At 50.2% G+C, this 25,189-nt stretch overlaps 2 protein-coding genes across 2 annotated transcripts; one reads left to right on the forward strand and one right to left on the reverse strand.

Annotated features, from left to right (window-relative positions):
* The first annotated feature begins 755 nt into the window (after positions 1-755).
* Ddit3 (DNA damage inducible transcript 3) lies at positions 756-6,441 on the forward strand. Its single transcript, XM_052753574.1, has 4 exons — positions 756-836; positions 3,513-3,560; positions 5,471-5,628; positions 5,863-6,441. Exons 3-4 carry the CDS (start codon positions 5,491-5,493, stop codon positions 6,223-6,225), a joined length of 501 nt encoding a protein of 166 aa, XP_052609534.1. The 5' UTR covers positions 756-836; positions 3,513-3,560; positions 5,471-5,490; the 3' UTR covers positions 6,226-6,441.
* On the reverse strand, positions 6,384-25,064 carry Mars1 (methionyl-tRNA synthetase 1). Its single transcript, XM_052753568.1, is given in 23 exon segments — positions 6,384-6,590; positions 6,686-6,778; positions 6,864-6,887; positions 7,076-7,147; positions 7,818-8,004; positions 8,087-8,191; positions 8,336-8,467; positions 9,615-9,828; positions 10,187-10,304; positions 10,397-10,492; positions 11,077-11,247; positions 14,360-14,434; positions 16,978-17,179; positions 18,052-18,255; positions 18,386-18,502; positions 22,002-22,030; positions 22,032-22,109; positions 22,279-22,457; positions 22,688-22,763; positions 23,503-23,637; positions 23,715-23,793; positions 24,097-24,187; positions 24,897-25,064. Coding segments are annotated over 23 exon segments (2,733 nt in total). The 5' UTR covers positions 25,006-25,064; the 3' UTR covers positions 6,384-6,443.
* Between the last annotated feature and the right edge of the window lie 125 nt (positions 25,065-25,189).

Genomic DNA, 25,189 nt, shown 5'->3' on the forward strand with positions numbered 1-25,189 from the left:
CTCGCTCGGCAGGGAGTCACGGGGCTTGCGGTCGGGGGGGAGGACGAGGGTGGGTGCTGGTCTCGGGGACGGGAAAAGAGCGCCCCAGAGGGCGGGGGCGGGCGCGGGCGCGCTCCACAAAGAACTGGAGTCCCGGCGTACCAATGGACGGCCCGGGGCAAACGTCACAGGTGCCCGTCGGGGAAAAGCGGGGGGACTAAGTGCCGGGACCGCGGCCTTTGGGGAGCGTTCGGAGGTTAAAGGAGGACTCGGGGGCCTGGGCGCCCGGGAGCGGGGGGGCCGGGGAAAGGAGCGGCGGGCAGACAAGTTCGGGAAGGACGGCCGTTGCGGCCGTTGGACCCTGGGAGCTGGCGCCCCGCCCTCTCCCCTGCGCCCCGCCCCCGCCCCGCCCACCGCCCTCCAGGGCCCCCGCGCGTGCGCGCGCAGACACCGGTTGCCAAACATTGCATCATCCCCGCCCCCCCCACCCTCCCCGGCCACACTCTCCTCCGCGCGCGCGCGCATGACTCACCTCCTCCGCGCAGCCTCGTGACCCGAAGCCACTTCCGGGTCCGAGACGACGTATCTTCTCCGGCCCCGGGCGCGACGGGGGCGGGGCCGCGGGACTCCTGAGTGGCGGACGTGAGGGGTGGGGCGGGGCCAGTGCCAGCGTGCCGCTTTCTGATTGGTAGGATCCTGGGCCCGCCCCCAAGGGGGAGGGGAAGGCCGGCATAAAAGATCTCCGCTCGGCGCTCCCGAGGTCAGTAGCTTGAGTCTAGTACGTCGATCACATCGTGTTGAAGATGAACGGGTGGCAGCGACAGAGCCAAAATAAAAGCCGGAACCTGAGGAGAGAGGCGAGTACCGACTCCGTCTGCCCCTTCCCTTCCCATCCTCGCCAGCATGGCTGTTCCATGAAGTTGGGGCGACTGCTCTTGGGGATGTCGCCCCACCCCCTCCACAGTGAGCTTGAGCACCGAGGGAGGGGTGAAGGCGGGGACCCCTGACTCTGGACTGGCGCTTACAGGCCCTCTTCCCTTGGGCGGCCGCATCGCCCCCGTTGCCCCGTCTCGAGCTGGTGTGTGCTCTGTGCCGTTAGGCAGAGGGGTTCTGGTTGCCCTCGGGAAACTCATTCTCGGGATGGAGGACTGCGGGCCATCCTAGGCCCGTCCAGGGAAAGGCGGGGCCGCAGGACACACCCCCAGCAGGGGACTCTGGCCGTGTCCACCCCTTCTCCAACAGCGTCATTACCCCCAACTCTCTCAAGCGCCTCAGGGGCCAGCATGGCCACTTTAGTAGCTGACCCCAAAGTTTAAGAGAACCCTAAGTCTGACAGACCTTTGGAGTGGGGCTGCTGGGGGGAGGAGCGTAGATGGGTTTTCCCCTTTTCCACAGAGGTCTCTGTGCAGGAGAGCAGCCTGGATCTCTGTAACTGTGGGAAACTATTTGGGATGTCTCCAGGGTCCCTGTGCTTCTCCCAGGACTGATCTCTGCCTCTTAGTCCTGTCTCCCAGCTAATCTCTGCAACCATTGCATCAGGCTAGCCCACTGTTTGCCTCTCTCTGCACCCTCTGGCCTGGGGCTCCACTGCTGATGAAAGCCAGGTCCCACACACTGGAAGACCAAAGGAGTTTCCCCCAGAGGACAGCCCTGCAGAGAAACACTCGGGGCAATATTGCATCTCCAGTCCCCAGAGATAGGCCGCTCAGGCTCTGCCTCCGGGCTGAGTCCTCCATTCTCTAGAAGGGAAATTGGGGGAGTGGCTTTTTGCCTATTCATTCCTAACAAATGCTTAGTAAGCACCGACTTTGTGCCAAGCATTTGAGGACCCAGGGTATATTAGGAGCAAAAGATAAAACTTTTGCTCTCAATACAGCTTGTATTTCTGCAGAAAGTGGGAAAAAAGTACCATGGGAAAAAACCAAAAGCAGAGGACTAGAGTGCTCAGGTGCCAGGACTGTGGCTAGAGCTTTGGTTTGTGTCGGGAATTACCTATGGGATTTTAAGTGAAAGACCCAAAGAAGGCAAGTGTGTGAGCCATGCAGATAAAGTGGAAGAACTTCCCAGAGGAACAGCCAGAGCAGAAGGGCAGAACAGGACAGTGGGCTGGACTGGAGTGCACATGAGAGGGTGGTGGACCGTGTAGAACCTTGCAAGCCACTCAGGATGTGAGTCTTAACAGTCATGAAACAAGAAGCCACTGGAGGATCTGAGCAGAGGAGTGACCTAAGGCCCAGTGTCATGGCACGTGTTTAATTCCAGTACTCAGAGAGGCAGGGTCAGGCAGATCTCTGAGTTCAGGGCCAGCCAGGGCTACACAGTGAGACCTTAACTCAAAATAAGTAACTACACAAATAAAGAGTTGGGGATGTAGCTCCGTGGCAGACTGCCTGCCTAGTATATAGAGGACTTTATGGTCAATCCCAGAAATAAAGTAATAAAAGACAAGTCTCACGAAAGCATAGTGTCGCTCACCTTTAATGCCAGCACTCAGGAGGCAGAGGCAATCAAATCTCTGTGAGTTCAAGGCCAGCCTGGTCTACATAATGAAGACAACCACGGCTACATAGTGAGACCTTGTCTTGAAAAAAAGAAATGGGAGATCTCTAGAAGAAGGCTTCCACAGTAAACTTGGGGAGGTGTGGTAATTGATTTCCATTTGGAAATGATGTAGTAGAAATACTTAGGGTTTAGGTACTTAAAAAGAATATATTCTCCGGGCAGTGGTGGCGCACGCCTTTAATCCCAGCACTCGGGAGGCAGAGGCAGGCGGATCTCTGTGAGTTCGAGGCCTTCCTGGTCTGCAAAGCGAGTTCCAGGAAAGGTACAAAGCTACACAGAGAAACCCTGTCTCGGTTAAAAAAAAAAAAAAAAAAGAATATATTCAAGTTGCCAGTGCTTTAGACTGAGTTGTGGGATGTGAGAGAAGGAAACAAGGATACTTTTTTTTTCTTTTTCGCGTTAAGCAACTAGAGTTGCCACTTATAATGATACAACCTTGGAAAGGAAAAGCCAGCAGGAGGTTGTTTTAAATGGACGTGCAGAAGGAGCTAGGAGTAGACGGTAGAGTTGGAGGTCCCAGGACAGGTCTAGACTGGAGGCTGCCGGCATGGGACTGGAGTGTAGCAAGCGCTGCTGCATCTCTCCTCCCTGTAGGTTAGCCCTCCCTCTGGCAGGTTGGAGGGGGTCGATCTGGAATTAGAGAGCTTAGCTGGCTAGAGCGTCGCTATTATGTAATCAGGACTACACATGTCAGCAACTAAAAATGAAATCAAGCTTGCCTCTGTGCTTGGAGTCGGCTTTAGGAATACGTGTGTGTGTGTGTGTGTGTGTGTGTGTGTGTGTGTGTGTGTGTGTGTGTGTGTGTGTGTGTGTGTGTGTGTGTTACAAGGAAAACTACACCCTGGTCTGCAGAGCTAGTTTCAGGACAGCCAGAACTACACAAAGAGGAGGACTCGAGGGTAGGAGGCTGGGGGTAAAGAACCTGTTCCTTTCCCTTTCAAACAGTAAACATTGACCTTTCTTCTCCACAGTGTTCCAGAAGGAAGTGTATCTTCATACATCACCATACCTGAAAGCAGGTAAACTTACCCAGCCCCCTGTCAAAGTCAACTCCTGGAGCTGCTTAGGGCTGTTTTGCTGGGACAGTATCAGAAGAGGCTTTGATCTGAACAAGCTTTTGCTGTCACACCATGTCTTTCTCTGACCCCACAACGTTATTTTTAGAGCACGGTCCAATTGAAAGCTGGCTCTCACAGCCAGCCTCAACAATGGTGACTGGTTTGTCCACAAGGTTAGACAAACCCCAAGGACTTTTTGCCCAAGCTTCCCACCCAAGAGAAAGGAACACAAATGGCTTGGTAATTGCCCCTGGAATTTACCAGTGATGTCCCCAAGTGAGTTGAATACTTTTACTGTAATCCCGTAAGAATATATATGCATAGCCAAGCATAATGCCTCATACCTATAAATCTCAGAACTTGACAGGCAGAGACAAGAGGATCATGAAGTTCAAGGCTAGCCTGAGCTATCTATAGTAAGACCCTATCTCAATAAAAAGTGTGTTCTTAGGAGTTGGAGAGATGGCTCAGTGGTAAAGAGCACTTGCTGCTCTTGCAGAGGACCTGGATTAAATTCTCAGCACCCACATGGCAGCATAAGACTCTCTCTGGCTCTAGTTCTCAGGGAACCCATTCCCTCTCTGGCCTCCATGTGCACCAAGCACACACACAGCACATAGACATTACATACAGGTACTCACACATACATACACAAACAATAAAATACATTTTTGAAAAAAGAATGTATGTTCCAGCTGCACTGGGGTTCAATATTTGTGTGTGAGGCACTAGGTTTGATTGACCCCCAAAAATCACACACAAAAATGTATTGCGTATTTTCTTCAGTCCTGGTAGTATGCTCTATTAGCATATATACAAGGCTCTGGTTCAATTCCCAGCACAACAAAAAATAATGAAAAAAAACAAACAAAAAATGGAAATAAGAGGCTGGAGAGGAAACTCATCAGTTCAGCACACCCGCTGCTTTTCAGGTGGACCCGAACTGGGTTTCCAGTGTGCCCATCAGGTCACAACTGCTGAACATCAGCTCCAGGAGACCCAATTCTCTGGCCCCCCAGACACTGCTGCACTTGTGAGCATATGCATATACATAAAACTTGTTTTTTATAGAAACAGAAGAGTAGAAAGGTCACTAAATAATATTTTGTTTACATTTATTGATTTTACGGGTTATTATTTTGGTTTTTCAAGACAGGGTTTCTCTGTGTAGCCCTGGCTATCTTAGAATTCACTCTAGACTAGGCTGGCCTCGAACTCAGAGATCCTATTGCCTTTGCCTCCTGAGTGCTGGGATTAAGTACCACTGCCTGGAGGGTTTAGGTTTTTTTTTTTTTTTTTTTTTTTTTTTTTGGTTTTTCGAGACAGGGTTTCTCTGAGTAGCTTTGCGCCTCTCCTGGTACTCACTTGGTAGCCCAGGCTGGCCTCGAACTCAGAGATCCGCCTGGCTCTGCCTCCCGAGTGCTGGGATTAAAGGCGTGCTCCACCACCGCCCGGCCTTGGTTTTTTTTTTTTTTTTTAATTACATTTATTTTTGTGTTGTGGGGATGCTGGCCATGGTGTGCACATGAAGGTCTAGACCATTTTGGGGGGGCCAGTTCTTCCCTTTACTAGGTGACTAAGAGGAATCAAACCCTGATTGTTGGCTTGGTTGGTGACAGGTAGTTGTAGTCGTTCAGCTGTCCCCCTGCCCCACATTCATTGATGGTGTGTGCATGTGGAGGTCAGAGAACAACTTGTGGGTGATGGTTTCCACTCCCCACCCCTGCCAATGTGGCCTTCAAAGATAGACAGCCCACGCCCTACCTGACCTGCAAGACTAGTACATTTTAAATCCTATGTGTTAAAGTAGGCATGAGACCGGTTCACCAGCCGTGACGCATGGAACCTTTACCCTGTATGCTCTTCTCTAGAACCCAGTCCAACCACAGACATGGCAGCTGAGTCCCTGCCTTTCACCTTGGAGGCGGTATCCAGCTGGGAGCTGGAAGCCTGGTATGAGGATCTGCAGGAGGTGCTGTCCTCAGATGACAATGGGGGTCCCTATATTTCACCCCCTGGAAACGAGGAGGTGAGTGAGAATGCTAGTCTCAAAATGGGCAAGCAGGTGTGGTGGTGCACACCCGCAATCCTAGCACGTGCCAAGTGCAGGCAAGAAGCTTGCTTCATGCCAGCCTAAGCTTAGTGAGCTTGAGTCTAGCCTGATTCAAAAGACAAGCAAAAATAAAACGAACCCCACAAACCTGGGGAGTATGTATGCCTCTCCTCAACTAACACCCATCTCCCTTTCTTCACTTCCTTAAAGGAAGAATCGAAAACCCTCACCACTCTTGACCCCGCATCCCTAGCGTGGCTGACTGAGGAGCCAGGGCCAGCAGAGGTCACAAGCACCTCGCAGAGCCCTCGCTCTCCAGATTCCAGTCAGAGTTCCATGGCTCAGGAGGAGGAGGAGGAAGGAAAATCTAGGAAACGGAAACAGAGTGGTCAGTGCGCGGCCCGGGCTGGGAAGCAGCGCATGAAGGAGAAGGAACAGGAGAACGAGAGGAAAGTGGTACAGCTGGCCCAGGAGAACGGACGGCTCAAGCAGGAAATCGAGCGCCTGACCAGGGAGGTGGAGGCCACTCGCCGGGCTCTCATCGACCGCATGGTGAATCTGCACCAAGCATGAACAATTGGGACCATCGTTCCCCAGCTCGGGTCACCTCCCGGCTCTCCTGGAGCGTAGCAAACACCATCCCACCAAGGCTGAGGATGGACCCTCAACTGCATGCTGAGTAGGGAGAACAAAGGGTCTCGGCTGTGTGTGTGTATACATGTATATACATATATAGTGTCCATTCTTTATTGTTGTCCATACCCATTAAATGACTTTCTATGAACAACCTCTCACTTTTTCTTCTTGCCTTTAGGGGTTTCCATGGGTCTCCCCTCAGCCAAAGCCAACTGTTTCTTTAGATCCAAGAGCTTCGTCACCTCCGCGGCAACCTGGTTCTTGTCTGCCTTCTGGGCTTTCAGCTCTCGGACTATGTTGCCCTAGAGAGGGGTGGGAGTGAGGGGACCACAGTGAGGCCGGGAGAAGCCGTGCAGGGGTCCACACCTGCAGTCCCCACAGGCCACGAGCTTCACACCTGCTTGGTCACTTCCTCCATTAACATCTGTATCTGCGCTGGCCCAGCTGTTGTAACCGCCTCCACAGCTGCTGGCTTGGGGGATCCTTTAGTCTGGAAAAGAGCAGTACATTATTCCTTGCTGCCATAAATCCCTCTGGTGCCCGGTTTGACATAACAGCTCAGAGGAAATGGTTACCTTTAACTCCAAGGACTCTTCTAGCTAAGACAGGAAAGAAAGACTTAAGTGAGGAGGCGGCGAGGCCCAAGGTGGGAGGGGACAGTGAGGAGGACATGGAGATGGTAAGGTGGAGCAAGGCCCAAGGAGGGAGGGGACAGTGAGGAGGATGCTGGGACAGTGAGGTGGCACTGCCATACTTGCCAAGGGAGTACACAGTCTAGTTTGCTCACCTGGCCCCCTCCAAAACGTTGCCTCAAATTTTCAATCTGGTCATTTTCCAGTTTTTGGAACAAAGGACTGACCTGGGGAAACACATCAAAATTAATCACTGATGACCTCTACCACACCACAGAGACGCCCCACCCTTTCTGACACTTAGAGATCCCAGCTGCTTTACAAGACATAGGAGTGTGACACTGGGCAAATGCCCGAGAGCTTCAGAAGAGTTCACAGTGGAGTGGAAAGAAAATGGGTGCAAAGGAGACAAAGGGTTGTGTACACGCTTATCATTTAGTGTCAGAGGAAATGGCTGCTGACATCAAGAGATCAGGTCGTCAGGGTCATCTCCAACCGTTTCCAGATTGTCCACTTACTGGCTTCTGGCATGAACAGCAATAAGGACATACAGACAGTTCTATACTCACGATCCAATACCAAGAACCTTTACAAGAAGCCCAAGTGCAGGCCGGGCAGGGGTGGCACACGCCTTTAATACCAGCAATGGCAGAGGCAGGCGTATCTTTGTGAGTTCGAGGCCAGCCTGGTCTACAGAGTGAGATCCAGGACAGGCACCAAAACTACACAGGGAAACCCTGTCTCAAAACGCCCCCACACCCAAAAAAGCCCAAGTGCAGAATTGCGGAGGGATTTCGAGAACAGCTGTAGAGCCCCATATTTCAAAGCCAGAGATGTTTAGGTCTCTAAAAACAAGAGTTTTAGTTGGCCAGCTCCGACAACATCAATGAGACCTACTGTGCCAATTCGGTGACCTGCTGGTAAGGTACAAATGAAGCTGGTGACAAGGACGCGGCAGGCGGGAAGTGGAAGCTGTAGCTGGGTCTGGATGGTGGTGCTAACTGTAGGCATGTAAGGCTGCAGCATGATGGACAGCAGGGCAGCGATGTTCACTGCCACTCCTGTCACTGTGCCTGCCCGCTGCCTGAGGAAAGAGAGAGAAGTCAGGCCACCAAGAGGACAGCATGTCACCAAACTCCACAGCCAGCCAGAGCTCCTGAACACACCTGTCCACCTCGCTTCCTTTAATCCGTTTCCAGGGCTCATTCACTTGGATGTATTGGTTGCCATGTCGAGATATGGTAAGGATACTGCGCAAGGCATCCCGGATCCTGGGGAGGGAGGGGACGGGGGTCTGTCACCACAGCGGCGCACGGCCGCCATGATGGTCTGTCCCCACAGCGGCGCACGGCCGCCAGGACGGTCTGTCCCCACAGTGGCGCATGGCCGCCAGGACTGTGCCGGAAGTCACTTACCGGACCTTCTCGAGCAGCTGGTGGTAGTGCTGGAGCTCCCAGGAGACATGGGCCAGCAGGCGTCTGTCCTCGTGGGCAAGCACCATCTCAGGCACACAGCCCCCAAAAAATTTTGACACAAACATGCCAGCTCTTGGGGTCGGGGAGAAAAGACAAAGTTATTGTCCAGTTTCCTTAGAGAAGTTTCATCCTGCTTCCGTAACTCTTCATGCTCAGGCCAGCCAGAAGGCTCAGCAGATAAAGGCTGCCACCAAGTCCAGTGACCTGAGTTCAATTCCTGGAGTCCACATGGTGGAAGGAAGAACTGACTCAAGAGGTTGTACATGATGTTCGCTGCAGTGTGTCAACTACACCCCTCACACACAGTGAACAAATGTAAAAACCAAAACACAACATTCTTGTAGCTGGGCGGCGGTGGCGCAAGCCTTTAGTCCCAGCACTCAGGAGGCAGAGCCAGGCGGATCTCTGTGAGTCAGAGACCAGCCTGGGCTACAGAGTGAGTTCCAGGACAGGCACCAAAGCTACACAGAGAAACTCTGCCTCAAAAAAAACAAAAAACAAAAACAAAAAACCCAAAAAACATTCTTGTGGCATTCCTGTGCAAGCCTGAGAATTCCTGGCCCCTCAAACTAGAATAAATCTTAAATCTACATTCTCTCTGAAGAATGTGACTCTGTAAATAAAGAAATGAGTTAAGCAACTATATATTTTTAGAACTAAATATTCAGAATTGCCAAGGTGAAGTGTGTTATAAACTAACATATTCTAATGAAGGCTACTAAATGTGGTTATGGGTGAGTTAAAGGTCCAGAATGCTGAAGAGTCTTAAGCCATGGAGGGAGGGCACACGTGCATGTCTGTGGGCTGAGGATGAAACTCAGAGCTTTGAATTTGCTAGACAAGCACAAGAGAACGCCCAAAGGTCTGCTCTGTGACCAGCTCTGCCAACCACCTGTCTAATTGCTGGCCTCAGGAACAGTGTGGTGTGTGCTGGCGCGGCAGCCAACCCCAGTCCACACCAACAACTTTACCCTCTCCCTTTCTTTCTTTCTTCTTTTTTTTTTTTTTGTTTCTCTGTGTAGTTTTGCACCTTTCCTGGAACTCACTCTGTAGACCAGGCTGGCCTGAAACTCACAGAGATCCGCCTGGCTCTGTCTCCGGAGTGCTGGGATTAAAGGTGTGCGCCACCACCTGGCTACCCATTTCCGTTCTATCAGCCTCCTCCCACTTAGCAGTTCTCTCCATATTGGTGTGGAGCTCTCCACCAATTCCTTCCTACCTGTTGATGAAGTTGCCCAGGTTGTTAAGCAGCTCAGAATTGTTTTTAATCATCATGTCTGTCCAGGAGAAGGCACTGTCCTGACCCTCAGGCCGAATGTACAGCAGATAAAAGCGCCAGATGTCAGCAGGGATCCCTGTATCCTGGGCCATGTCTCCAAACACTCCTACCCCCCGGCTCTTAGAGAATTTCCCATCCTCATAATTCAGGTACTCTGCACAAAAGAGAAGGATTCAATCACATCTTACCCCCCGCCCCGCCCCCCTCACCCACTGCCTCTTTCCCTTTCTCTCAATGGCGAGTGTCCAAAAAAAACCTTTCCTTCAATAGCTTACACAGGTCACGGAGTTCCATGCTTCCATTCTGGCCTTTTTTTCTCTTTGCTTATAATAGTTTTAGCTTTAGATTTTTGCTTTCAAGTTCTTGTTTTCCCTCTTTTGGATGGAATTCTCATGCTTTAATTATTTCCTATTTCATCTCAAATCCAACCTAAAACCTAGCCCCTCTGCAGGCTCTTCCAAGTACTGCCTCAGGCCTAGGAACAACCCCGCTGTGCTCTGCCAGGCACCTACCTGTAGCAATGAGGTTCTTGACTAAAGTATAGTTGTCCTCAGCTCCTAGGGCTGAACAGGGAAAGACCAGGCCATGGAAGGGAACATTGTCTTTGGCCATGAACTGGTAAAGGTCCACCTAGGAGAATGCATTGAAGAGACAGCCTGAGACTTTCTACCTCTAACACCTCTCACATAGCCTGTCCCCACAGACGGGCTGAGGCTGCTTACTTGTTCTGGATTCTTCCACCATCTCTCCCACTGGTCTGTATAGTTGGCTGTGATGGACAGGTAACCAATAGTGGCATCAAACCAGACATAGAATACCTGCAGGAGGACACAGGAGTGAACCAGACATAGAACACCTGGAGGAGGGAACAGGAGTGAACCAGACATAGAACACCTGGAGGAGGGAACAGGAGTGAACCAGACATAGAACACCTGGAGGACACAGGAGTGAACCAGACATAGAACACCTGGAGGGAACAGGAGTGAACCAGACACAGAACACCTGGAGGAGGACACAGGAGTGAACCAGGCATAGAACACCTGGAGGGAGGGAACAGGAGTGAACCAGACATAGAACACCTGGAGGAGGGAACAGGAGTGAACCAGACATAGAACACCTGGAGGAGGGAACAGGAGTGAACCAGACATAGAACACCTGGAGGAGGGAACAGGAGTGAACCAGACATAGAACACCTGGAGGAGGGAACAGGAGTGAACCAGACATAGAACACCTAGAGGAGGGAACAGGAGTGAACCAGACATAGAACACCTGGAGGAGGGAACAGGAGTGAAGCTCCAAGTCTCAAGCTGAGAGGAAACATCATCAGCCTTTTAACCTGCCAGCCCACAGACTCAGTGCTGACTGAGCACTTAAACCATGACCAAAGGAGAAAGGTATCTACCTTGTCCTCAAAGCCTTCCAAAGGCACCGGGGTTCCCCATTTGAGGTCTCTGGTTATGCATCGTGGCTTGAGGCCATCTCGAAGCCAAGAACGAATAATAAATCGAGCATTGGGTGTCCAGTCACTGCCAGGCAATGTCTTCCCCAGCCAATCCTCCAGCCGCTTTTCCAGCTGAGAGGAGAGAAACGGAGATGACACAGTACCGTCTCAGAGGGGCTGGCACCAAGTGAGGGAGTACAAACGTTGTGAATAGTTGGTAGTAAATACATAATTAAAATTAAAAGATTCATGACCAGGGACATCTAGGAAATGATTAACAAACTTACTCAACAAAAAGATTACTAAGATGGATACATAAATATTGTCTGTGAAAGCAAGAATATATCGAAACTAAACTGAGGATGGCGGCATGGACTTCAATAATTCTCCAAACTGAGGATGGCGGCATGTCCTTCGATAATTCTGACTACTCAGGCAGCACGGGAGACAACAGAGTTAGTCAGGAACTTGTGTACACTAGGCACACATTCTATGCTGAGTAGATTTATTTCAAGACTGTTTTTAGTGCATTTTCTTTTTAAGTTATTTTTCTATGAATTTTGCTTGAATGTATGTCCATGTATCATGTATCCACAGTACCTAGAGAAGCCACAATAGAACCTTAGAGGCCCTGGGACTGGAGTTACAGGTGAGTGAACTACCATGTAGATGCTGGCCCTCTGAAAGAGCAGCCAGTATTCTTAAAGGCTAAGCCATCTCTCCAGCACCAAGCCCTTGCATTTTTTGAGACAAAGTCTTATTATGTAGAGCAGGCTGGTCTTGAACTCACTCTGTATCCCAGACTGGCCACAAACTCGTAATCCTCCTGCCTATGCCTGCCAAGTGATGGGATTATAGGTGTATACCATCATGCCCAGCAATACCCAGCATTTTTCTTTATTTCATACGTGTGTGTGTATGTGTGTGTGTGTGTGTGTGTGTGTCTGTGTGTGTGTGTGTGTGTGTGTGTGTGTGTGTGTGTGTGTGTGTGGTGTCATGGATATGTGGCAGGTGTCTTTACCCAGTGAGCCAGCTCTCTAAACACTGTTTTTCAAGACAGGACCTCACTGATGTAGTTTCAAACTATACAGGTGAAGATGGACTTGAAATCCTGACCCTCCTACTGTTTTCTACTGTTGGGATTACAAATATGTAAGGTCCAGAAACACTCAGTCTTTAAAAAAGATTAATTCCCAAATAGTCGTTCTGAAATCATATACATACAAGCAACACTAAGTGGACTCAACAGGTTGTACATTTATGTAATGAAATTTTATATATAATATATATATAATATATATTATATATATATAATATATATAATATATATATATATGTAGGCGGGTCTCTGTGAGTTCGAGTCCAGCCTGGTCTACAGAGCGAGATCCAGGACAGGCACCAAAACTACACAGAGAAACCCTGTCTCGAAAAAAAAAAAAAAAAAAACCAACAACAAGAAAACAAAACAAAACCAAAGAAAAAGCCACAGACTTGAGAGGGAGCAGCTGGAGGGTGGAAAGGGGGGGGGAAATGATGAAACATTAAAGAAAATGAACCCCACAGTGCAGGTGACTAGATAAGGTGCTCCAAGTGTGTGGACAGGATGAAGTGTTACAAGACCATAGGAAAGTGAGGCTGGGGACGGAGAGATGGGTCAGTGGTTAATAGCACTTACTGTTTCTACAGAGGACCTGGGTTTGGCCCCAGAACCCACATGGCAGCTCACAACCATCTGTAACTCTAATTCCAATTCAGTTCCTCTAAGACAGCGGTTCTCAACCTTCCTAATGCTGCGACCCTTTACTACAGTTCCTCATGTGTGGTGACCCCAACCATAAGGTTATTTTGTTGCTACTTCATAAGTGTATGAATCGTAATGTAAATATCTGATATGCAGGATATGAGAGACGGCTCAGCCACCCATCAACTGGTCAGTCAACCCCTTAAAGGGGTGGCACACACAGACTGAGAACCACTGCTCCAAGGGCACCGCACACATGTGGTGCACAGGCACACACACACACGCAGGCGAACACCCACATACATAAAATAAAAAGCTTTTCTTTTAAATAAAAGTTGTTTTTAAAAAAGAAAAATATTATTGGAATTAAAAATTTAAGAATATGGGGGCTGGAGAGATGGCTCAGTGGTCAAGAGCACTTGCTGTTCTTCCAGAGGTCCTGAGTTCAATTCTCAGCAACCACATGGTGGTTCACAACCATCTGTAATGAGATCTGGTGCCCTCTTGTGGCCTGCAGGGACACAAGCAGGCAGAACCCTGTATACATAATAAATAATGTTTGCAAAAATTTGAACTATGAGCTGGGTGTAGTGGTGCACGACTTCCATGTAGCTATATAGTGAGACCCTGTCTTGAAAAAAAACATAAAAAATAAAATAAAGTTTTGTTTTTTTTTTTTAAAATTTGGAAAATGAATAGCAGAGTAAACAGCTGGAGAAGGTGGTATGTCTGTCTGTAATGCAGTACTTGGAAGGCAGAGGGAGAAGGATCAGGAGTTCACAATCATCTTCAGCTGAAGAGAGAGTCTTAGCCCCGCCTGATCTACAATGCTGCCCTTCGGGAACACAGTCTGGGAAGTGGGCCTGGCACTTAACCCTGAAACACATTACCCTTCAATCTGTTCAATCACAATAATGTGTTTGTTATTTTATTGTTTTCTGAAATACAATCTTAGTATTATGTACCCGGGCAGCTTGAAATCCCTTCCTCTCCAGATCTCCTGCCTCAACCTCTTTAGTGGAGGGTGCTGGGACTAAGCCCATGCAGTCACTGAGGGAGCCGGGACCGACCACAGGCGGTCACCACACTCAGCCATGTCTCGTTTTCCCCAACACCAGTTACTGAACACAGTGACCTGAACAGACCAGGCAAGAGCTCCACCATAAGCTTTGTTCCCCAGCTGTATAAAAGGTTTCCTAGAAATGAAAATACTCTTCAGAGGACCCAAGTTCAGTTCCCAGCACCCACACTGGGTGACTCACAACTGCCTATGACTCCAGCTCCAGGAGATCTGACACCCTCTTCAGTTACACACACACGCACAGGCACACAAAACAGAAACAAAAAAACTAAAATAAAAAGCTGGGCATGGTGACACATACCTAAACATTAAAAGAAACAAAAACCACTTGAGAGCGGCTGGCTATCAGTGCGGCTGAGGCAGAGGGAGAGGGGGCCTGAAGAAGACCCCTGAAAAGCAGACTGAGGGGCAGACTAACTCACCTTAGGTAAGTCCAGGAACAGGTGCCGAGAGGACCTCACCACAGGGCGCGACCGGCAGACTTTGCATTGAGGTTTCTGTAAAGAAAAATTCCAGAGAGGGTGTATCCTGATGGGAGCAGGGAGGATCAGAGCCGAGGTGAGGGGAAACTGGGCAGGCAAGCTGAGGGGCATGCAGGGATGGACCATTCAGCTTTCCTCTAGATTAGCATCGCAGCTCACAATGAGACCAACACCCCACCCCCCGGTATGTGGCCTCCTTGCAACACAGGGACTTGTGTCCACACACTGTAGCAACGTGTGTTCCCGAGACTCTGGTCCTGTGTTCTCACTCCATAGAGAAATGAGCATGCTTAGCACAGGTTAGCTACTCAGCTGCGTAAAGAAAAAGGAAAAGACACACAGCCCCTCTCCTTGAGGTTACAACCAGTCAGGGAAAGGTGGTGTGCCTGGGACACAAGCATGGGCCTTTATAAAGCCAAATGGCCAGAGATAATTCTGTAGTATAAGACTACACAGACACTGAGAAATGGGCAGCAGAGGGGGTTAACAGAAGCTAATCTGATCTAAGGTTCTTGGGTTTGGGTTGGTTTTTTGAGACAGGGTCTCTCTAGGTAGCTCTGGCTGTCCTGGAACGTGGTATGCACGCTGCATCTGGTACGTCCACAGAGACTCACTGGCCACCACCTCCCAAGTGCTTGGACTGAAGGCATGCCCAGCTCTTTAATTGCTGTTTGTGAGACAGGGTCATAGAGACTGACCTCAAACTCCAGATGGCCTTGTATCCACCTCGAGGGCTGGGATGGCGGTGTGTGCCACCCTCACGGCGGATCTAAGGGGTTGTTCTGTTTTGATGTATTTATCCGGTGTGTGAGCGTGAGCATGTAGAGCTCAGAGGACAACTTTTCTGACTGTTTTCCCCCCCACCATATGGAGTTCTGGGTTGCCAGGCTTGGCAGCAAACGCTGTTACCTGCTCAGCCAACCTGCCAACCCTGACCTGTGGTTCTCAAGACGAGACATCTCTTCCCAACTGCTTTTTAAGACGTCTGTAGGCACCTAAGCATAGCAAAAGCAAACAGTACTGCTGCATTCAGCTCCAAGCCTCATTCTCTTAATCTTGCCTATGTTCACAGATGGCACTACTATCTACCCAAGCCCCCTAAAACCAGGATCTCACTCACATTAGCCAAGTAGTGCACCACTGAGCGACATCTCCAACACAAGCTGTCCTTTATCTGACTGTCCAGGACTGCTTTCTAACACCCCCCAAAGCTACCATTCCCCCCATTCCTTTGTACTAGTGACCCACTGTAGCTAGTTTACCATCATCTTCTTGTAGTCCAGCCTCCAGAGCTTTCTCCTCACTCCTCTTTCATCCATCCCATCGGTTTTCCACACAGCAGCTTCCCACTCAACTAGACTAATATCTAAACTGCCTCAATGTCCCCATGTGAGATAAACGCCTGTCTTGTCCATTCCCTCATTCCCAGTCTAGAGTTGGCCTATTAAAAGGACTCAAAAACGCCGGGCGGTGGTGGCGCACGCCTTTAATCCCAGCACTCGGGAGGCAGAGCCAGGCGGATCTCTGTGAGTTCAAGGCCAGCCTGGTCTCCAAAGCGAGTTCCAGGAAAGGCGCAAAGCTACACAGAGAAACCCTGTCTCGGAAAAAAAAAAAAAAAAAAAAAAAAAAAAAAACCAAAAAAAAAAAAAAAAAGGACTCAAAAACTTTTGTTAAATAACTGAATAATAAGTAAATCAACAACTAGAAGTCAGCAGTATTTATGAAAAAAAGAATAACCTGTCAAGTGTGGTGACTCATGTCTGTAATACCAGCACTCGGAAGCCAAAAGCACATTTCTGGAGACCAGCCTGGTCTACACAGAGAGTCTAAAACGCCAGAGCTACAGAGAGACCCCGTCTCATAAGGAGAGAGAAAAAAGAATCATCTAAAGTAGCACTGATCAGATAGCCTAAAGCTAAAGTAAACCTGTCTATGTCCCAGGACTGTGCTAACCACAGAGTAACTGCCCACGTAGAAATTAGTATAAGATCCTGGTTACTAAATATTAAAATCCTGGCCAGGTATGGTGGTACACAGTTTTAATCCCAGCTCTCAGGAGGCAGAAACAGGTAGATCTCTGAGAGTTCCCAAGCAGCCTAACATATGTATGATGAGAGAGTTCCATGCCAGCCAGCCTACACAGTGAAACCCTGATTCAAAATAAATAAATAAAACTAAAAATTCTGAGTAAGCTGGGCAGTTGTGGCACACGCCTTTAATCTCAGCACTCGGGAGACAGAGCCAGGTGGGTTTCTGTGACATTGAGGCCAGCCTGGTCTACAAAGCGAGTTCTAGGACAGGCTCCAAAGCTACACAGAGAAACCCTGTCTCAAACACCCCCCCCCCCCCCCCCCCCCCCCCCCCCCCGCAAAAAAACCCAAAAAGTTGATGTGCCCACTAGGGCCCACGGCTCCAAGGGCACGGTAAGATGGAGGTGCCCACCAGAGCCCACCAGGGCCCACGGCTCCCACAGAAGAACGAAACTGAGTGTCCTTTTCCTGTTCTTCTGAAGAGATCAACAGCTGTTTCCTTTTGGGCCCCTGAGATCTCCCTCTTACCTTGAGTTCAATGGCATTGATGAGCTTGCCACACTTGTCACACTGGTCACCTCGGGCCTCCTCGTAGCCACAGAAGGGACACACTCCCTCCACAAAGCGGTCGGCCAGGAAACGCGCACACTGCTCACACCGCAGCTGCTCCACGGTGTCTTGCAGCACAAAGCCCCGCGTCAGCAACCTCTGGAAGATGTCCTGGGTGATTCTAGCCAGGTCAGCAAGCCAGTGAGAAGAGGAGCCAGGGGTGCGGACCCTTTCCCTCCTTTGCTGCTCTAACCAGACACCCAAACCCGCCAGGCAGCAGGCCTCCCAGGACGCAGAGCCCAGGGTGCTCTGGGATTCTCCAACTGCCGTACAATCTCTTCCCTCCGCACTCCACTTGTGCTGTGCTGAATCTCTGTTTACATATCTACATGTTCTTTTGTTTGGGTTTCATTTGGTTTTGAGGCAGGTCTCACAGGGCCAACACTGACCACCATTTTGAACTGCTGGTCCCCCGCCTCCACCTCAAATGCTGTGATTACGAGCGGTTGGCCATAACCAGCTTAGCCTTCCGTATCTGTACTCAGGGCTGACGTACTCAGCACCATCAACTGTCCATCTGTCTGCAGCTTCTGTGAGGACTTCACCAGGCAGAGAAAGAATGGATTTATGTGCTATAAATATAACAGGCAGGGATGGTTTTGTTTTAAAGACTCCAAGTTGGGCTTGGTGGCAAACACCTGTAATCCCTCCCAACCTCAGATTTACAATCTGAGGCAAGAGGATTGCCACAAGTTCGAGACCAGCTTAGGCTCACAGTAAGACCCTATCTTAAGAAGACCCCTAGGTAACAGAGGAAGGGAAGTCCTTTCTCTCCCCTCCCTCAGGTGTTCCTTCAGGCCCCAGGCCCTGCTTGGGCTTCTGTAAACAAGGGACCTTCTCAAGGCCTGAAAATCGCCCAGGGGACATTCTAGGCAATGGTCAGAACCCAAGCTCAGCCTGGTCCCTAGTCTGCCACCCTGGTCCTGTCCGTCTCTTCCCATTACCCCTGCTCTTAGCTTTCAGTCCATTTCTGCCTCATGACGGGGAACCTACTTGGTCTGCTGTGGCGTGGTGGTGCGGCCAAAAGTATCGAATGAGATGTTAAACCAGCGGTAGATGTCAGCGTGGATGGCGTGGTATTTGTCACAGATTTCCTGTGGGGTCAGACCCTCTTCCATAGCCTTGGTCTCTGTCGCTGTACCATACTCATCTGTCCCACACAGATAGAGGGTATTCCACTGGCGGAGGCGAGAGTATCTGGAAGGATACGGGGGTTATGGGAGGACTCCTCCAGCCCCTCCATCGGGTTATGGGAGGACTCCTCCATCCTACTCCCGTGGGGCCCAGCCCTCCCTCTGGAGAGTTCCCCTCTAGCAGCTGGCTCTACCTTGCAAAGACATCAGCACTGAGCACACAGCCAATGATGTTTCCAAGATGGGGGACATTGTTGACATAAGGGAGGGCACTTGTGATGAGCACATTCCTTTCCCCAGCCACAGGCAACCTGGTAAAAAAGAAGAAGAGACTAATCCACAGCAGAGATGCAAATACCATAAAAACCAAAGTGTACAGAATACCGACAGACTAGGTACCTCAGGTCAAAGTCTTTCCTCACAGGGGTCCAGAGGACTATAATCCTGGGGTTGCTAGTAAGGGCCCTGCTCAGTCAGCAAGCTTCACGTACCGCTTTGTGTACTGCATACACCCTATGCCAACAGCTTCCTCTCCTTCACTCATGGCTTTAACTCATTCTCAGGCTCAAACTTCCCAGCATGTGTCTGCCTAGCATTCACTGTTCCTAAGAAGCTTCCCAGTACTGACCTCTCTTACCAAGTTTTGTTATCAGGACCCTATTCATTAGCTGAAGCCGCTACAGCTTGTTAGCCCCACAGAGGTAGAGCGGGGGTCCTGGGACAAGCTCACTAGCTAGACTGGCCAGAACCAGAGAACTCCAGAGTCCCCAGCAGACCCTGAGGTCTCAGTAAACGAAATGGAGAATGATCAAAAAGGACATCACTCACTCACACACGCACACACGTGCACTCATGCCCGCAGAACCAATACCGTCTTCAGACACTATCTCTTCTCCAAAGCCATTTCTAGTCATGCCACTCAGTCTGCCAACGGAAGTCACTCATTACCCCTTTTTACTGCTTCACCCACCTTGGCAGCTCAGCTGCACACATCCCCACCCCCCGGCACTAACACTTCCCCAAAGCTCCTATCAACTTTCCAACCACTTTCATTCCATGATCACTGGTCCTGATTCCCCGCACAGTTCTTCCCAGCGAAGGCGGCACACAACCAAGGGTCTATCTATGGCCAGGAACACTGCACAGCTGACCCCCTCCACAGAACCGTCTCTCTCATCCCTTTCTTGGCCTCTCTTCCCATAACTGGATCCCGTTAGCTGTTGAAGGTCAAGTTACAGATGTTCTGCAGGGACCCTTCCCTAACAACTGGCCCTGCTGTCTCTGCTGCAACCCAGGTCCTTAAGCACTCTGCACCAGGTTGTGTGGAGGTCCTTCTGCATCACCCTTAAACTTCTCTTCTCATGGGTGTTCCAGCTACTGTGACACAGACAAGTGTGCCCTGGGTTCCATTATCCAGTTGTCCTCCTTATTCCTAGGAGTACGTCCAATCTGATGTCACAGGCAGTACCAAACCCTACAGCTACTAGCCTCTTACCCCTCACCTATGACAGCAAACTAGGCACAGCTTATATGCAGTGTCAATAAACATAGCAATCTAACAGTTCTAACAACATGCTCTAATAAAAGTTATCTAAAACTCCTGGATGGCCAGGCGGCGGTGGTGCCCGCCTTTAATCCCAGTACTCAGGAGGAGGCAGAGGCAATCGGATCTCTGTGGTAAAAAGCAAGTTCCAGGACAGCCAGGGCTAATTGTCGATGGATATTTCTAGAATTTTTCCATTAAAAATTTTCAGACCTGGGCAAAACTTTGGCAAGCAGAACTTCAGAGAAGGAATTTGGTGTGTAACTGTTGACTGTTAGTACAATGGTACAGAACGCACCAATGGTACAGGTGGAGGAAAGCAAGGAAGCACACACATCCACACCTGCACCCTCCCTCTCCCACACACGACCCACAGAGCAGTAATAAGACAAGCGAACTGGCTATGAAGTCTACTGTGCAGTACTGAGGACTGAGAACTGGCCTATGAAGTCTACTGTGCAGTACTGAGGACTGAGCACTGGCCTATGAAGTCTACTGTGCAGTACTGAGGACTGAGCACTGGCCTATGAAGTCTACTGTGCAGTACTGAGGACTGAGAACTGGCCTATGAAGTCTACTGTGCAGTACTGAGGACTGAGCACTGGCCTATGAAGTCTACTGTGCAGTACTGAGGACTGAGCACTGGCCTATGAAGTCTACTGTGCAGTACTGAGGACTGAGCCTACAGCCTGCACAAGCTAAGCAAGACTCCACCATCGCCGGGGGCTGTTTGATCAGTGGATTTTTTTTTTAATTATTTATTATGTATACAGTGTTCTGTCTGCATGTATCCCTGCAGGCCAGAAGAGGGCACCAGATATCATTACAGATGGTTGTGAGCCGCCATGTGGTTGCTGGGAATCGAACTCAGGGCCTCTGGAAGAGCAGACAGTGCTCTTAACCGCTGAGCCATCTCTCCAGCCCCCAGTGGATGTTTTTAACGACTGGGTGTCTGCACAGCCAAGGCTGGCCTAACCTCCCCGGTCCCCTTGTCTGCTGGGACTAACCTGCGCAGGACCCCACACCTGGCTCCCAGCCCTGGCTTCACCTTTTCAGACGAGGTCTACTTAAGTTGCCCAAGTTGGTCTTGAGCTTGAAAGGCTCCTGCCTCAGCCTCCCAAGAGGCTGGATGACAAGTTAGGCCAATGCCGGTTGGCTCCTCTTCTGTTTAGGCATTGAAACATGTTAGCCAGTACACACATGTGAAAAGGTTTATCTTTTGGCAGACATGGTGGCACATATATTTAATCCTAGCACTTGGAGGCAGAGACAGAGCTCTGTGAGTTCCAGACCAGTGTGGTCTACAGTGAGTTCCAGGCCAGCCAAGGCTAAACCTTGTCTTGAAGGGGAGGGGGGTGTGGAGGGATAGATGAGGGGTTAAGAGTGTGTGCTGCTCTTTCAGAGGACCTAGGTTGGATTCCCAGCACCTACAAAGTGGCTCATAACCATCTTTACTCCAGATCCAGGACATCAGATACCTTCTTCTGACCTCCATAGGAACCATGCATGCATGTGGTATCTACACGGTCAAAACACCTGGACACATAAAATAAAATAGATAAATCTGAAAGATTACTTTTGGAGTGGGGTTGGAGCACCACAGCACACACGGAGGTCAGAGGACAACTGCGTATGGTCCGTTTTCTCCTTCCACCTGATATGGTTCTGGGAGTCAAACCCAGGTCATCAGGCTTGTGCAGAAAGTGCTTTACCGCCGGGCAGTGGTGGTGCACGCCTTTAATCCCAGCACTCGGGAGGCAGAGGCAGGTGGATCTCTGTGAGTTTGAGGCCAGCCTGGTCTACAGAGTGAGATCCAGGACAGGCTCCAAAACTACACAGAAAAAACATGTCTCGAAAAACCAAAAAAAAAAAGTGCTTTACCCACCAAGTCATCCCGCTGGGCCCTCAACTAGGAAGAAGGGCCCAGCTTAGTGTGGTGGTACACTTCCGTCATCCCAGCACTCAGGGGGAGAGCAAGACAATAAAGAGTTCAATGTCATTTTCAGCACAATGAGTCTGAGGCCAGACTGGGCTAAAAAAATATTTAAAAACAGAGAGGTCTTTGGTTTCATGATTTTTTTTTCCCTCCCAGTGTCCTTTTCCTTCCTGGGACTTAATTAAAATTCATAAATATACAACTCGCAGCAGTTTTGGGGACACCTCTCTACCCTACTGGAACCAACATTCCATGAGCAAAGCGGGGGCCGGCTCTTCCCCAGCAACGGTTTCCAGTCATGAACCAAACCCCATTCTTGATGTCTACTCACACTGGCTGCTGCTGGGGCTGAAGTGGGGGGCAGGCTTCCCAGACCCTTTTCCCAAGCAGTCACAGCCATGACAATGTCCTCCTCAGACAGGGTGGCCAGCTCCTCCTCCTACGAAGAATAAACAGAACCCCTTGCCACATGAGGGGGGGCCCCAGGGTAGAGAAACTCACCCCTTGTTCTCTAACGACTAAGAAGGTGGCCACAGTCAACATGCGCCTCCTCGCTGCCTCCTACCTCAGGCCCCAAGACTCTAGGAGGTGCCCGCCCTGTTCCAAACCTCAGGTTCATTGCTGACAGCACTCCCCTCAGGAGGGCAGGGCTGCGGCTGGGGCTGTTTTTGGAGGTAGGGGCGCAGAGCCAGGACACCCTGCTGCTTCAGCACAGTTTCTGCAGCTCGCTGACATGGCTCCTGGGTACTCAGCGTCTGGAACCAGCTTTGTAGGGCACCCAATTCCTCTGTAGGCATAGCAAAAAAAGAATAAACTTGAGGACCAAGACTGGGCAGGGAGGCGTGGACCTCCTCTCCTCTGAAGGTTTCTCCAGGCACGCTCGCCAGCTCTTTGGTCAGACTCTGCTATAGTTCCCTGGTAAACAGTACCTTGAAGTGAATACTCAGTATCCTATTGTTCTACAGCCCTGTACCAAACTTCTGGGGTTGGGGATGAAGTGACATGTACAATTCTCACCAGGGAGGTAAGCTGGGTCTTGCAGTAATGGATACAGTGCTCCCCACAAAACAATGTCAGCTAGAGATTCTGTGTCCTAGTTGGAGAAAGAGAAAAGTACACAGTTGAAGCACTCATGTATTTCCCAATGGTAATAGCAAATGTGTACTTTTTTTTTCTTTTTGAAACATGGACATGTAGACCAGGCTGACCTTGTACTTGCAGAGATCTCCTGCCTCTGCCTCCAAAGTGCTGGAATTAAAGGTGCGTGCCACCACCCCTGGCTTTCTTTCTTTTTTTTTTAAATAAGGTCTCACATAGCTCCAGAGGGTCTTGAACCTATGTAGCCAAGGATGACTTTGAACTTCTGATCCTCCTGCTTCTACCTCCCAAGGGCTAGGAGTACAGGTGTGTGCTACCACATGCAGTATTTACTTTCTATGTGCCAAGTACTAGATGAGACAATGTACGTTTTCTAACATAATCCTCACAATAACTCTAAATAAGGCAGAAACTATTACTTCCATTTCACAAATGAATAAAAAAAAAAAAAAAAATCAAGGATTAGTGGTGGCGCATGCCTTTAATCCCAGCTCTCGGTAGGCAGAAGCAGGCGGATTTGAGTTCCAGGCCAGCCTGGTCCACAGATCAAGTTCCATTCAGGACAGCCAGGGATACACAGAGAATCCCTATCTCGAAAAACAATAAGAATTAGAGAGTTAAGTGATATGTCAATGTTACACTGCTAATAATTGGTTGTTGGGGTCTGAACACCATCTGCCCTCTAAGTCCTACACCATAAGCCTTCAACAAACCACACATCAAGACCAACTCACCCCGGCCAGGAAAGGGCAGTTCTGACGACTCAGGCTGTGATCGATATGAGTCAGGGCTCTCCGAAGCGGGCCAAGCACATAGTCCCCTCTCTTCCCTTGAACCACCAGACAGTGTAGGGCAGCGGACAACACCGGCTAAAACGCAGGGAACATGGGTCAGGATGTTCATACTGAGGAAGAACAGCCTGACCTCCCTGGCCCATGAGTCCCACCTGCAGCTCTGTGGCTTCCCACTCCAGCCACTGGTTGGTAAGGTCATCCTGCTCCCAGCCAGAGAGCAGAAAAAAATACCTGCGGAGGGAAAGAACAGAAGTTAAAATCCACTCGGGAGGCAGAGCCAGGCGGATCTCTGTGAGTTCGAGGCCAGCCTGGGCTACCAAGTGAGTTCCAGGAAAGGCGCAAAGCTACACAGAGAAACCCTGTCTCAAAAAAAGCCAAAAAAAAAAAAAAAAGAAGTTAAAATCGAAGGGTTCCTTTTGTGTAGTTCATGTATGAACCCTCAGTGAAACAGTGTTTTTGCAAACAAGGTCACCAAAAGGTCAGGGAAGCCGGCTATGATCCAACCACCTCCCCACACCAAGAACCAATACTGACCGGCAGATCGCACTAGTAGAGAAGAGGTAGTTGCCATTATTCAGCTGCAAGACGGGGACCTTAGGCCGGGTCAGGAATGGTACCACACACTCTTGAGACAGAGGAAAATGAGTGAAAACAGGGCTAAGAAAAGACATTATTCGACAACTTTACATTGTGTGTGTGTGGGGGGGTGGTTTCCAAGATAGCAACACCAGAAGGGGGTGGGTCTGGAACATGCTAGAGAGGCCAGCAAGTGTTGAGACCGCCAACTGGAAACAACAGGTGGGAACCACCCAGAGGAGGTAGTGCACAGAGTAGTGCTTCGGCCACGAACCGGAACTGACCTGGGGTTCAGAGTGGGAGACCGGCACTAAGAGAGAGGAGAGGATTTGACAAGAGAACTCTTAAAAAGTCACCCAAATAACTGGCTGGGAGTAAGAGGTAAACCGGGTGTGCATATGTCTGTATTGAGGCCCTAAAAAAGGCGGGAGGGGGGGTCCCTGAAAAGCCGACAAAGGGGTCAGCTGGAGGTTATCACGAGTGGACGGGTTGGAGGGAGTTGCGTGATAGTTGGGAGGGAAGGTTAAGGAGATAACGGAGTCAGGCAGGACCGTGGAAAACTAGGCTAAGAATACGGGAAGGATACAGCGAGGATCATCATGGGAAGGAACTTATGAAAGAAGGATCAAGGACAGAAAGGGGGACGGAGTGACCAACAATAACGGAGCGTGACCGGGGGGACGGGCGCTGGAGTTTGGCGGACACCGGTGAGACGATCGCCCCCCTCCCCCTCCGCCCACCAGCAGCCACTCGGGTACCTTCGGGGCCCACGGTGCTGATGAGCAGCTCCGCCTGGCCCCGGGCCCTGGCGGCCGCAGCCAGCACTGGCAGGCTCCCCGGGGAGCCCTCGCTCACGAACAGTCTCATCTCGCCCTGGAGCCCACGCTGATGCAACCGGAACCGGCCTCCCCGCCTCTGGGTTCGGCCCCCGCTGCTAGGTACCTCGGGAAATGGAGTTCCCCGTCGGCCCGGCGCTCGCGGCCGGCCCCGGGGAAGTAGACTACTTATCCCAGCATGCACCGTTAAGAAACAGGAAATGGCGACCAACGAG

This window comes from Peromyscus californicus, unplaced genomic scaffold (assembly GCF_007827085.1).
Source record: "Peromyscus californicus insignis strain IS unplaced genomic scaffold, ASM782708v3 Scaffold_24__1_contigs__length_46423439, whole genome shotgun sequence".
Lineage (NCBI taxonomy): Eukaryota > Metazoa > Chordata > Mammalia > Rodentia > Cricetidae > Peromyscus > Peromyscus californicus.